At 27.5% G+C, this 14,919-nt stretch overlaps 1 protein-coding gene across 1 annotated transcript; it reads right to left on the bottom strand.

Annotated features, from left to right (window-relative positions):
* Positions 1–5,607: 5,607 nt before the first annotated feature.
* Positions 5,608–6,183, bottom strand: LOC135929663 (small nuclear ribonucleoprotein Sm D2-like). Its single transcript, XM_065466349.1, has 3 exons — positions 6,109–6,183; positions 5,893–6,063; positions 5,608–5,826 (listed from the first exon to the last, which is right to left on the bottom strand). The coding sequence occupies exons 1-3, from the start codon at positions 6,132–6,134 to the stop codon at positions 5,655–5,657; spliced, it is 369 nt and encodes a 122-aa protein (XP_065322421.1). The 5' UTR covers positions 6,135–6,183; the 3' UTR covers positions 5,608–5,654.
* Between the last annotated feature and the right edge of the window lie 8,736 nt (positions 6,184–14,919).

The raw sequence follows: 14,919 nt of genomic DNA, 5'->3' as shown, positions 1-14,919 counted from the left end.
AAGTGAACTGTGGATTCGGTGAAGATTTGTTGAACATTCTAGAATAAGGGGTTTGTTGAGGTGGCAAATTGTATCCCCGCGGCAATGCCTGATTACCTAAGGGCGTATTGAAATAATTTTGATTAAGCATATTATGAAACGGCGTTGGATTTGTACAATATGGAATGTTCATATTGTTCGAAGTATTTTTTTGAGATCTGTAGATGTCATAAGCTTTACTGTTTAAATAATTGTCGGGGGCGAAGGGTTGGGACGTTTTTAATTTTTCATAAATTTGCCTTACTTCCACGGGACATGAATTTTGATTTGGCGAAAAATTTGATGGATTAAAATTGTGCGTAGGATCATTAAAATTTGGAAAATTCCTTTGCATAAATAAATAATTTTTAAAGATTAATTAATTTAAAAATGATAACAACATCATTAAGAATATTGCTCATTTTACGATACGTTTATCATAAGGCAACGACATATATGATCGCAGTATTTCGTAGCTTAAAAATTTCTATGTATAAGAAATTATAAAACGATAAAATCTTCATCTCCTGTTGCATTTTTTTTTAAAAATTATTAATTCACAATTGCCCAAATAATATCCATATTTTAAAAATTATTTAAGGGTAATAATAATAATAAGGAAAGGTTCGTAATGAGATACCATTATGTTATAAAAAAAAATATAGTAAGAAACTAAAGAATACCCTAACTAAACCATTACTGATAAATGCTAAGCCGATTCATCCCCTTACATAGGCGTAGCCACCAATTTGAAATTTGCCTGTTCTCGTAAATATCATTTTAAGCGAATAAATATTTTTCCTCCACATGCCCCCTTACCAACCTCCTTCCCAAAAATGTACACAATATATAACAATAAAGAAAAATTAATAAAGGTTAGTAACTTTTAAAAATAACGACTAATAATTCAAAATTTTTAGGGAAAAAGCAGTTTTATAAAAGAAAGTGGAAACCCAAAATAACTTATAAAAATCTAACATAGCATAAAACCTACAATAAGAGGATCTAAAGACCCAATAAAATACTCCAACGTAGTTATCTTATCATTGACTTTATCCAGTTAATAAAATTCAAATTCCTTACTTTTGAATATAAGTTGGGGTCTAATAGGCCCAGTGATATGTAATTCATAGTTTAATGTTATCATAGCATATATCTTAGTGCATGATACGATAGTGAACTTAAATATATATATATCATTCCGGTCTTCTTTCTTTTTGAACGGTTGCGTTTTTTAAGAAGGACAGACCGTTGTTGGGACTGATTTATTGAAAAAAACGGGACGCGTCCCAACACAATAGGACCGGACACCTCCTAACGCAAATTTTTTTTTGATAGTTAATTAAAGATATAGAATTCTATTTTACCAAAAAATAAAATTATTATAATAAACAACAAAATTATTAAAAAATGAATGCGCAATATAAAATATGCCTTCTTGCTAGGGATGTCTTAGACTAGAAGGAAAATTATTTATTACTATAATAATATAAATAATATTATAATATAAAATAAAAATAATAATAACTTTCTTTACCCAAAATGTCAATAGCTAATGAAAAAGATCTTCGAAAATATCAATAATGCCTTTTACCTCTATTAAAAGAAACCATTTTATTCCCATATTCCACAATAAGTTCCCAGAATATAACCATTTTATTTTGCATAGTTATTATGAACCAACTTATTTAAATATTTTTATCTGCCATGAAATGCATTTTATCTTAAGATTCAGGCCCGATTCTAGTTTCACCTATGGTGGAGGGCAGACATAAATTTTGTAGGGGCAATTAAGAAATTTTTTTCAACTCCATAGAGCGAATATTTGAGTTATTTGAACACAAAATGGAAATATACGATTTAATTTGAAAAATATCACATATAAAAATATACAAAAAAAATATAATTATGATCAAATATGTTTATAAAATTGGATTGAAAATGAGAATTGTCCTATAGCTGGAAATAGGTTGATTTAATGATTTTATAAATATTATATAATAACGTTGATATAGTTAAATTGTATTTGTACAATACCTGTTAGGGATTCAATTATAAAATATATATGTAAATGAGACAATATTTATGACTATATTACAATTTATATTATTATCAATGATTGGGCAGTGTAAGTGTAAAACTATTAAAAATAAAGTATTAACTATATAATTTTGGTTGAGTATAAATATAAATGCCTCGAAAACCATTCCCAAAGTTAATAGTTTCAATTATGTTTTTCCATATCCTAATAAAACCAAGTTACTCTTATATCACTACTCGAACGTCTATCTGATTTAATAATTCTCGTTAATGATGAAAAATTGACTTACAACAGAGACCTGTGGAGATACCATTTGCATGGGCCGGATTCATTTTTAAAAAAAAATTTCGGAGCGGCCTGGATTTATTTAAAATTTATTATAGTTATTTTTTATTTTTATAGCTAATAATGGCGATTTAAAATATTCCGTTTTAAAATATACGACCCAGCCCAGGTATTATTTTTTTTAAAAAGATTTTAGGCCCGATCCGGGCATTTTATAAAAAATTTTAGGCCCTGCCTGGGTTATTTTAAAAAATCAAATTATACTAGTCTACGTACCCGGGCCGGGACTAAAGGCCTCTGACTTAAAATTAATTTAAACTGATACAGAATATTTGTAACACATTTGTAAATGCATTTTTGTATTGGTATAGAAATTTGATGAGATATAAGTACATACTTTAAAAAATTAACCCGTTATTGTCACTACATTATAAAAATCTACTTACTAAATTCTTTTTTACAAAAATAACCAGGGACCTGTCCAGGCTTGGCCAGGGTATTCGGACCTGGCTTAAAAAAATTTTTAAAAAAAATACCGGGGCCAGGCCATTTTAAAACTAAATATTTTAAATCGCCATTATTAGCTAAAAAAATTAAAAATAAATAAGATACATTTTAAAAGAATCCATGGTACCTCTGCAGATCTTTGAAAATAAAATAACAGTCAATTATTATTTTATTTTCGCAAAAATGTAATTGTTACATAATATTAAAAATATCAAAATTTTTAAAAATAAAATTGCAAGCGTAAGTCATCGAAGACATTTATTATTAAAACGTATTTATTTTCTTTTAAAATTGAAAACGTAGTTAAGTTATTGCCAAAAAAAAAGGGTAAAGAAGAACGTCAATCACTAATCTATTATAAAATTTTTAAAATAATTTATTTTAGAAAATTAAAAAATATTTTTTTTAAAAAAACTAGTGTCTGTTCAAACGGCTTAATTTTTAAAAATGGCTTACCCGATATTTTAACCAAAAATATTAACCAAGCTTGGAGATTTTTCTCATAGATAGCAGAATGGTTAGGACATTTATTAACGAAATCTCGAAGCTTGCGTAAATTTTTTGGATAGGTTTTTCTTAATAAATTGATTAATACAGCAAAATTTAATGGCAATAATTTATTGAATTAATTCTACATAAGCTGGAATTCCTTTCCGGTTAGACTTTCCAAATTTATAAATCGCCCTTAGTAAATGATACAAAATTTAGAAATCTCCGATCCCCATGGATTCCATATCCCAATACGACATATATGTCATTTAAATCTCTCAATGGAGCTGAAAAAGTTAGAATAGAATTTTAATAATCTTCTAGTTATCGAATTCTACGCCCCAACGAAGGTTATAAAAAGATTCAGCATCTAATTTGACATCGTTGGAGATACAAGGGGGTTTTGCACATTACAAAAAAGGAAAAAGTTCGATCAAGAATAGGAAAAAGTCTGATCAAAAAAGATAAAGGCATGGAAAAAGGGAAAAATTATGAAAGACTTAAGAAAATGTTCTATCGAAAAAGTGAAAATGGTCTTCTATCGAAAGAGGAAAAGTCCCACACAAACAGGAAAAAGTTTTCAATCAAGAAAAGACCTCGAGGAAAAACTTTCGAGGTACATTTTCCAGAAGCCGTTTAAATTGCCTACTTTCTTTTGGGCCTGATTATGGTAAGAAGAAAATCATGATTGGCGATGAATGCTAAAATAAAAATTTAAAAAAAAACTAAAATGTCGGCATAGGAGATCGCCATAATAAGGCAAATAAAGGTTTATTTTATATTATTTGAACATTTTTATTTGGCTACATTGAAGTTAAGTTATAGAACTTACAAGGAAAGCAACATCAGCATCAATTCAACCTATTCGTGTTTATAAAATTTTAAGAAAATCCTCTTCCATTATTAGTAGGTTTATTTGAGTGGTTCGTAGTGTTGATAAAAAATCTGATTTTTAAAAGATTCTGCAATCTATGAGCAAAATCTCTCTCGAGGATTACATAATATTATTAGGTTATGATTTTAATCTCGCCGTTATTAAAAATCGACCCCAAATCGGACTATTACTACACCAAATTTGACCTATTTGGTAATACGTGATTTAAATCAGTTGAAAAATATTTGCAATAAGAACTAAAAAATCTAACCTTTCCATTTTGTTTTTGGTAGCTCAGGCTCATTTTTCTTATTCGGAATCTTGGCACTATGATCATTTTCAACTTCACCGACCAAATAACTACATTTTCGACTTGTTCCTCATTACAATATATATAGGGTTCAGTTGGCGCTATTAGGTATTTTAGTAGACATGAATGATTTTTTTAAACCGATAGTGATTTTGAGAGCAGCTATTTTTCTCCCATTATATATATTTTTTTAAATTTATCCAAAAAATATTTCTTAGGAATCAATAATTTTTTTTAAAAAAATGGGGGGGGGGGCAGTTTGGGAATAAAGTACACTAATGAATAATTGAATATAAAACTCTAGTCAATTATTAATTTATCATAATCATTAATATTGAAGAAATATAATTTCCTTTCTATATAAATATGGTTTGGGGTCTATTAGACAATAGCAGAAGGAAAAATAAATTGAAGATTATAAATTTTATCCAAAAACATAATATATCTATATATTGAAAATGATCAAAATCAGAATGCCAATGAGCCAATATCAATTTAATAGCGGTCTCCAAAGAGTGATAACAGTACCACTCCAATAATTATATTTAAGATTTCTAAAAGGTTAATAAATTATATTATTAGTAAGGCTTGTGTAGTAATATAAAAAATAACGTTTTCTTTATGTTCCTAGTTAAAACACATTGATTCTTGATAAAATTAAATATTTTATAAATCTTTTTGGCTTTTCACTTATTTAATAAAAGGTTGAAATAAATTGAAGTGAATTAACATGCCCCAGTTTATTATTTCATCCTAAAAAAATTATTTAAAATATTTGCCTTGATTTTTGAAAAATGATCAAGCAAGATAAGACAATCTTTACTCATTCCCAAGTGAGTGATATTTAATTATCAAAGTTTATTTAAATTTAGTCATGAAATAAACACAAAAAGCTGTATATTAGGGGTGTGGGATATATTTCAGTTATTTTTGGATGAGCTCAGAAATTAAAACCCAGATACACCACTAGTAGGTATAATAAATTTGATGAAATTGAATACATTTATATTCAGACTAATAATTGAATCAAATTTTTTATTAGTAAAAATAACAATCATAGATATCAATATAAAATTTATACAATAAGGAAGAAACATATATATATATTTATATTACATTATAAATTTAAATTATTTCGCAAGTGCTAATGGATTCCTGAGCACTATAATAACAGAATCTCCCCTTAGAAACATTTTTGATATAAACCGTTCTTTATTTACAGGTTTTCCTTTCTTTCCCTTAACAGCCTTTGGTCGGTCTACCCACATCTCTTTGACATTTTCCAAAATCATGTTGCAATGTCTAAAGAAAAAATATTTTTAAAAATCAATTATATGCAATCTTAGATCATGCTTAAAATAATTTTACCTATCAAATGCTTTTACTCTCCCAAAAAGCTTTTTGTTGTTTCTACAATTGATCAAAACTTGGGTATTATTTTTCACAGAATTTAAAAGAACAGAAAGAGGTCCAGTTTCCATCTCTTCTTGCTCCCTTTTATCTAATTCCTCGGCAGTCATCTCGGTCTTGGGTTTATTTCTATAGCATAATTTAAAGTTTATACTCGATATTAATAAAAGTTACAATAAGGAATCTCCTCCCGTATTCATTTTGAATTAATTCTGATTTGATTATATTCTCGAGGAATATATAAAATATATCACTAAATTAAAATGGCTAACTAATATCAACAAAATTACGATAACAATAGGTAACTATGTTAAATCTTTAAATATGTTTAAATTTGCTTATTAATGTTATTACTTTAAATATTTTTTGATATGAAATCTACTACCTCATCCACCATGATTATGAAGGCTTTTATTCCTTTACTCTTTAGATATAACATTCTCTCTAATAATATATTTTCTTTATGTCTACAACATTCTGACAAATTCAAAGATCAAGAGTATCTGCCGTATTTAAACCTTTCTCGAGATTGAGTTGTTTTTTTATAAAATTGAATAAGACCGTATCTCGGTCAAAATTTTGAGAAATATTGCTGGAAAAAGAAGAAAAACTTAACTGAAAAAAAATTATAAGAGTTAAATCAACTATAAAAATAGATTATTGGAATTTTTAAGAAATAAATAGACTTTGAGACGGTGCCTGATATTCGCTATCAGCGTTGGCCTTGGCATGTATGAAAATGTGACATAATACACTGTCGTGATTATGTAGATAGTTAGACAATATTACTTTATTTATGCAAATATTTCTTGTTATGAGTTCGTTTAATTATATGACTTATCGATATATTCAAATTTTTCTTGTCATAAGTACGTTTAATTATATTATAATATTGGTTTGGTCGATATATTCAAATTTTATTTTGTGTAATTTTCATGTTTAACGGTAGACTATATTTATGATAAACAGAAATAAGCAAATTGAAAATAGATTTAAATATTTAGTTTTTTTTTAGTTTATAAATTGTTTAAATTTATTTTGAATAGCGATAACTGAAAATAATAATTTAATTTATGAGTATAAAAACTCTCATTTTTTACCATTCGCGATCATTAAATTTTTTATATTATATATATATTTATCCTAATTTATTTAGGTATGCAGAAATCAAAGGCTAGAAATTAAATGTCCACTATAATACGTATATTACGTCAATTTATTGATCTATTTAACATTGATAAAAAATATAATCAACCTTCTATACATAACTTCAACACATAGTTTTCACTCACTTGCAATATACTGGTGCCGAAGAAAAACAATTTAACCTTGTACATGTAGATCTTCAGTACTAACCATTACATACTATTTTAGGGAACTAAAGCGTTAAGAAGATTCAAACTAATTGATACATTAGTTTATTTAAGGTAAATTGATTTATATTCATAATATAAATATTTAACTATTTAGTTTATAATATGTTGATTGATTATATATTTAAATAAATTTAAATTTGAATAGTTAATTTTAGTTTTATTTGAATATTGTTTATTTTTAAAATATATTAAAGTTGATTGTTTAATATGTTCAATTAACTTTTTTATATATATATATACTATGTTTTTAGATATAAAATAGAAAATAATAATAATAAATTTTGATTTAAAAAAGAATTAATTTAAATAGTTTCTTAAATCGAAAATACTTTCTTTTATGGTGCCCCGGTTACGGTGGTACGTTTTTCGTTTTTCTTTCTTTTTTAAATAAAAATAAAGTTAAATGATAAAAGTTTAAAAAAAAAAAATTTAAAAATATCCTTACCTTGAATTCTTTTGTAAAAAATAAAAAGTAAACGAATTACTTATCAAATTCGTCGTTCGATATTGGAGATGATATAAGGACAAATAAAATTTTTTGACTTTTCTTTTCGATAGTCAAAATTTTATCCAAATTTACAAATTATAAAAAGGTAAAAAAAATAAAAAAATAAAATAGAGTATATATATATATAAATAAAAGAGTTATATGATAAAAAATATTTTTTCATCTAAATCTTTCATTTTTTACGTCGTGATGTTTTGTTTTAAAACTTATAATATACCTCAATACGTTATTATTGATAAAATGTTGAAAGAAATGGGAATATGTAAAGAATTTTCTTATGTCCGTGACAATAGGACGAATGAAATTGTTTTTTATTTTAAATCCTTACGAAAAATGATTGGTGCTTACATGTCTCTAAATGGGAAGCCCTATATTTTAGATGACAATAATTTCATTTTTATATTTTGTAAAATTATTAAATATTAAAATTTAAATATCTTTACGCTTTATATATTTGACATTATATTCATAGGGTAAAGAAAATTTTCCCTATATTTCGTTATTAAATATAAATTTACGCAATGTTTAACCTATAGAATATCAATAAATTTTTTTTTTTAAAAAACTTAGTCACGAATTAGTATTAAATTTTTCACAGACAAATTATATTGAAACTTAGTGGATTAAATCCTCTTTACGAATTCGAATTAGAATTTTTATAGATAAACTATCAAAACTTAGTGGACCATATTCTCTTGATTAAAATTAAAATTTTTAGACAACTTAAATTTGATTTTAATGAACTACAATGTTTTGCTTTTACGATTTTAAATATTGAAAGTTTACTTTACTCAAATAAAATTATATCATGGACGAAAAATTAACTCTTACACACACTCAATATGTTCCTAAATTTCCCAAGTTATCAGGAAAATTATCTGAGACTTATCTTAACTTAATAGAAACATACTTTGAAGGACATATTGAGTCAGACTCATCTAAAGTTAGGACACTAATATGTAGCTTACCAATTGAGATTGTAGACCAAGTTACATCGATATGTTCTAAAGCACAGTTAAAAGACTTTAATATTGTTTTTGGTAAATTGAAACTGTTAATTCCAAGTGAGGACATTAATGTAAATATAAAGAACTTTAATTTAACGGTACAAGGTGCCGAGGAGTCTTTCCATACTTTTTATTTTAGAATTTCAAAACTTCATAAAAAATGCGATTTTGATAACGATACAAGAATGATTGAGAAATTAATAACTTGTTCTTTAAATGATAATATTAGAAGGAAGTTAAATAAACATAAGCACGAAGGTTTAGATAAGATGATGAAATTAGGAGTGGAGTTAGATGGCAGCAATATTAAACCAGACGTTAGCGATACAAATTATGTAGATAATGATAAAAAATTGGATAAAAATAAAAAATTTTACAATTTAAACATGGATAAAATACCATGCAAAAGTACTTTTAGTAATAATGAGAATAATTCTAATGATTATGAACATAATAATTTTAAAGAAAATAATTTTAATTATAATGGACGTAACACTCATAAGGAAAATTTTGATTTTAAGAAGAGGAATTATAATGATTTTAGGCCTAATTATAGTGCTAGCCGAAACTATCAAAACAATATTTTTCGAGACAGTGAGGGTAACTCTAGAAATTTTCGTAATAACCAATCTTCGAATAACAATTCAAACTATTACGGAAGAAACTCGATGTGGCACAACAACAATTATAATAGAAACAATGCCTGGCAATACAATAACAATTCAAACAATTATGGTAGAGGTACTTGGCAAAACAATAATTATAATGGGAAAAACAATTCCTGGTCTTACAACAATCAAAGAAATCAGAGTCAATATAATAATCGATATGGTTATCAATATCAATCCTATAATAACAATAATAATGGAGAAAATAATACGTGGAAAAATTATAATCAAAATATTAATCAAAGAAAACCATTACAATATAATGACGTGAATCAAAGTAACATCAATTGTAACATGAACATTGAAGAGATTGTTGAAGAAAAATATAACCCTACACAAAATAATAATGGTAGTGATTTTAATATCAACAATTTAACTGAGTTTAAACTTAATGATAATGCGTTCATGACTACTTTAAAAGTAAATGATGCTGTTGTTACTATGCAGGTTGATACGGGATCCAAGTTTACAATTATACCTCATGATATGGCTAAACAAATAGGTATTAAAGATCTTAAAAAGTCCACTCTACAACTCACAGCTTATGATGGAAACTTAATCAAAATTATTGGCGTCACTCAAGTTAAAGTAACCTACGAAGGTATCACCAAACACTTGCAAGCCGTGATCGTTAAATCTAATAAAAATGCGTTATTGGGACGTATGTGGATTAATGCCTTTAGTAATATTTTGAACAAATTTATAGCAAACATTGATACCAACTATGAAGATGAAATAAAGAAATTAATAAAAGATTGCGAATCTAAACTGACTAAAAAACCGATCAATAAAGGGAATGTCAAGATATATCTACGTAACGACGCCAAACCGAAAATCATACCACCTAGACGGTTACCTTATTCAAAGATAGACGCTGTTACTAGAGAACTTATGAGATGGATAGGAGATGGAGTAATTGAGCCTGTAACAGATGTCCGATGGGCAAGTCCGATAATCGCTGTCTACAAGGATAATGGGAGCGTTAGGGTTTGCGCAGACTTCAAAGACACTGTCAACCCAGCCCTTGAGGACTTCAGATACCCACTTCCAAGAATAAATGATCTTATCGCTAAGCTCAAGGAAGGGAAGAAGTTCACCAAGATAGATTTCAAGGATGCGTTCCTACAAATTCTCATTGATGAAACCTGCAGAGACATATTAACTATATCTACACACAGGGGGTACTACCGGTTTACCAGACTTCCTTTTGGGTTAAAGACTTCATCTGCGATTTTTCAACAAATTATGGATCAAATTTTCAGTGACATGAAAGATGTCATATTTTATATTGATGATCTACTAATTACGGGAAGTAGTGACGAAGTTCATTTCAACAACATAAAGAAGGTTTTTGAAAGAATACTATCTCATGGTTTAGTGCCTAATTTTGCAAAAAGCTTATTTTTCAAAAAAAGTCTAAGGTTCTTAGGACAAGACATCGACGCCAAGGGGATCCACGCCAACCATGACAAGATCGAGGCGATCGTTAAAATGCCGGAACCAAAATCAGCCGCGGAATTGTCAACGTTTCTAGGTATGGCCGGGTACTACAGAAAATTTTTGAACAACTTCGCTGAAATAGCTGATCCTTTATACAAGATTGTTAACAAAGAAAAATGGGAGTGGAATTTAGAACACTCCAAAAGTTTTGATGATCTAAAGACATTGATTAGTCTTCCTCCAGCTTTGACGTACTTTAATCCTGAACTACCTATCGGAATTGCGACTGATGCATCTAAAAGAGGTTTAGGAGCTGTTTTGTTTCACACTGAAAAAGATGGCAAAGAAAAACCGATAGCTTTTGCATCAAGAACTTTAGCAAAATCCGAAACAAACTATACCAATATTGAGCGTGAAGCTTTGGCCATTATGTTTGCTATCAAGAGATTTCAAGAATACTTGATAGGGACTAAGTTCACTATTATAACGGATCATAAGCCGCTAATCCATATTTTCACCAAAGGGCTCAAAGATAATAGCACCATGTCATTAAGGTTACAGAAGTGGAGTATAATTTTGGGGGGTTACGACTTTAACATCAGATATAAAGCTGGTAAATACAATGTTGTTCCCGATTGCCTCTCAAGACTACCACAAGTAATTGATGATGACGTTATTGATGATATCGCGATTATAAATGACTTTGGCGATATACCTCTTAGTTTTGACCGAATACGTGATGAAACATCCAAAGATTTTGAATTATCTCAAGTTATGAATGATATAAGAAATAATGTGCCTATCCAAAATAAAATTTATGAAAATATTGAACAAGAACTAAGTATCATTAAAGATTGTCTGTACAAAAGCGACAAAATAATAATTCCGTCAAGTCTGAGAAAGAACATACTGAAGGCGTTACACGAAGGTCATTTGGGAGCAGGTAAAATTAAATCCTTAGCCAAAGATCGTATGTGGTGGTCTGGTATGGTCAACGACATTGATTTGGAAGTCAAAAGTTGCGATGATTGTAATATTTATCATGACAATCCTAAGAAAATACAAAATCCATGGGTAGCAGCAACTAAACCATTTGAAAGGATACACATAGATTATGCGGGTCCGTTTTTTACAAAGAATTGGTTGATAATCGTTGATGCTTACAGTAAATTTCCGGTTATAGTTCCGGTAAAGAATATTACGACTGAATTCACGTTAAAGGAAATTTATAAAACTATTTCACTATTTGGTATACCTGAAACCATTGTTACAGATAATGGTACCAATTTCACGAGCAAAGATTTTGAAAAATTTTGTAGCAATTATGGTATAAAACATGTACTAACGTCGGCCTACCATCAGCAATCTAATGGACAAGCTGAACGTATGGTGAGAACATTTAAAGCTCATATGAAAAGAAACATAAAGATTGACTTAGAAACTGTGCTGGACAGATTTTTGTTCAACTATAGAAACACGCCGAATGACACTACGGGAGTTACACCGTCCAAAAGAATGTTTAACCGCGACATTAGAATAAAGTGGGATTTATTAAAACCTTTGGAGGATAAAATTGGTGAAGTCTTCATGTCGTTACCACGAAAGCGAACTTTTAATAGAGGAGACTATGTTTGGTATAAGAAACAGGGTGATGATACGTGGTGCAAAGGCAGCATCAAGCTTAAAGAGAGTAACACCATGTTTCAAGTTTATACTGATAAAGGGATAGTAAGTAGGCATCTTGATCAGTTAAGGAAAAAAGAATGTTACAACAGTTTAAAATATTATGAAATTGACCCTAAAAATTCCTCTAAGGGGGGAAGTGTGGACACAAAGAATGAGATTAAGATACCAATTACTAGACCAATAAGAATTAAAAATAAACCTGATTACTTAAAAGATTACGTGCTTAAAATTTAAATATAAAACGAAAAAAATGTAAAACGCAAAAAATGTAAAACGCAAAAAATATAAAACGCATAAAACGCTAAAAGTATAAAACGCTATGATTAACTTAACACCTAAAAAATAATAATAATTATTATGATTTATCATTCCTTATTCTGGATTAAAATTTTATTCCTTATTCCATAAATTATCATTCCTTATTACATATTGTTCCGAAATTCAAAATTTTATTTGTGCATATTATTCATATATTTGATTTGATCAACTATTCCAAATTACATATTCCGATTTATTCCAAATTCCAATATTCAACTGGATTAATGATAATAACAATTTTGAGAAATGTGAATAACATACGATAAGGATATCAAACCAACGATAACGTTCAACGATTTTATCAAACCTACGCGATTGATTCAAGCCTACAAAAAAACGTACAAACTCACGCAACTCTAATAAACGATTTTATCAAACCTACGTGATAGAATCAAGCCTACGAGAACATTTGAGACTTATGCGCTAACCAAGATGAAACCGAGTACAATCGAAACGGGAAAAAAACTTCTGGGACAACAAGCTCTCGATGACTGCTGAGAAGAAGCTTAGTTCTTTGTAGAAGAGGGGGAATGTTGATTGATTATATATTTAAATAAATTTAAATTTGAATAGTTAATTTTAGTTTTATTTGAATATTGTTTATTTTTAAAATATATTAAAGTTGATTGTTTAATATGTTCAATTAACTTTTTATATATATATATACTATGTTTTTAGATATAAAATAGAAAATAATAATAATAAATTTTGATTTAAAAAAGAATTAATTTAAATAGTTTCTTAAATTTAAAACACTTTCTTTTAATAAACAAATTGATTTAAAATATAAAAGTTGTTTTTATAAAATTTAAAGTTAAATATTAGTTTATAAACAAATTGATTTAAAATATAAAAGTTGTTTTTAACAAAAAGAAAGAAACAATTCTTATTACATTTGAAATATTTTAAGTTACGCCATAAATGGCTTAAGGATGTAAAAAAAAAACAATTTTTTTAAAGTTAATACTGTTTAACAATTTAAATATATTTTATTCTTTCTTTTATTTAGATTCCACTATAATAAGAATTCTCAACCTTCTATAAACAACTTCAACTCAAGTTTGCACTCACTTGCAACAACTGGTGCCGAAGAAAAAAAATCGAACCCTGTAACTAGATCTTCAGTCTAACCATTACATAATATTTTGGGGAACTAAAGCGTTAAGAAGATTCAATCTAATTTATACCAGGATATTTAAGGTAAAAAAAATTTATATTCATGATATATTTATTTTACTTTTTATTTATAATATTAATAATTGTTTTATATTTAATTAATTTTGGTAAGATTTTTAAATTATTTTTAATTAGATTTTTATTAAGCACGTTATAATGTATATTAATCAGATGAGTATTTGGAATTTATTTTTAGAAAATATAATTTTAATAGTTTTTGTGGTTATGATTTTAGTTTTTACATTAGGTTTAATCATAGGGAGAAGTACAGCTTATATTAAGATAGAGAATATAGAATTGGAAAAGGTTAAGAATATATTGAGAGACGTATAGTAGAAGATAAATATAGATAATTACAGACGGACAGATAAGTATAGACAAATAATTTGTTTTAGTTGTGGCCAGCCGGGTCACATGTCGCGACAATGTGATTTAATGAAAGATTTAAAGTGCGCGAGATGTGACAAGAATGGCCATGTAGCTATTAGATGCAGATTAGACAATTTGATATTAAGATGTAATACGTGTGGTCAAGATGGACACACACAAGAGAGATGTAAGAAATGACTAGTAGAAGGAAATGTTAATTGTAATGATAATTTGAATGATAATTTTAATAATAATCTGAATGATAATTTTAATGATAATTTTAAGGATAATTTTATTGATTATTTTAATGATAATTTTAATGATAATTCGAATGATAATTTTAATGATAATTTTGGTGATAATAATAATTTTTTTTAATTTTGTTAATTAGAAATCAGGTATTAAGAGAAGTAGAAGATAAAATGATAGACATAAAG

The sequence above is a fragment of the Gordionus sp. m RMFG-2023 genome, chromosome 5 (assembly GCF_954871325.1).
Source record: "Gordionus sp. m RMFG-2023 chromosome 5, tfGorSpeb1-WG-v2, whole genome shotgun sequence".
Lineage (NCBI taxonomy): Eukaryota > Metazoa > Nematomorpha > Gordioida > Chordodea > Parachordodidae > Gordionus > Gordionus sp. m RMFG-2023.
The sequence above is the reverse complement of the archived record's forward strand: the minus strand, read 5'-3'. Positions and strand labels throughout refer to the sequence as shown.

Coding starts and splice junctions, on each gene's coding strand:
- LOC135929663 (XM_065466349.1), bottom strand. CDS start 6,134: ATGAATACGGGAGGAGATTCCTTATT. Junction 6,064..6,108: donor ACGGGAGGAGATTCCTTATT/GTAACTTTTATT, acceptor ATTATGCTATAG/AAATAAACCCAAGACCGAGA. Junction 5,827..5,892: donor AGAGTAAAAGCATTTGATAG/GTAAAATTATTT, acceptor TTTTTTCTTTAG/ACATTGCAACATGATTTTGG.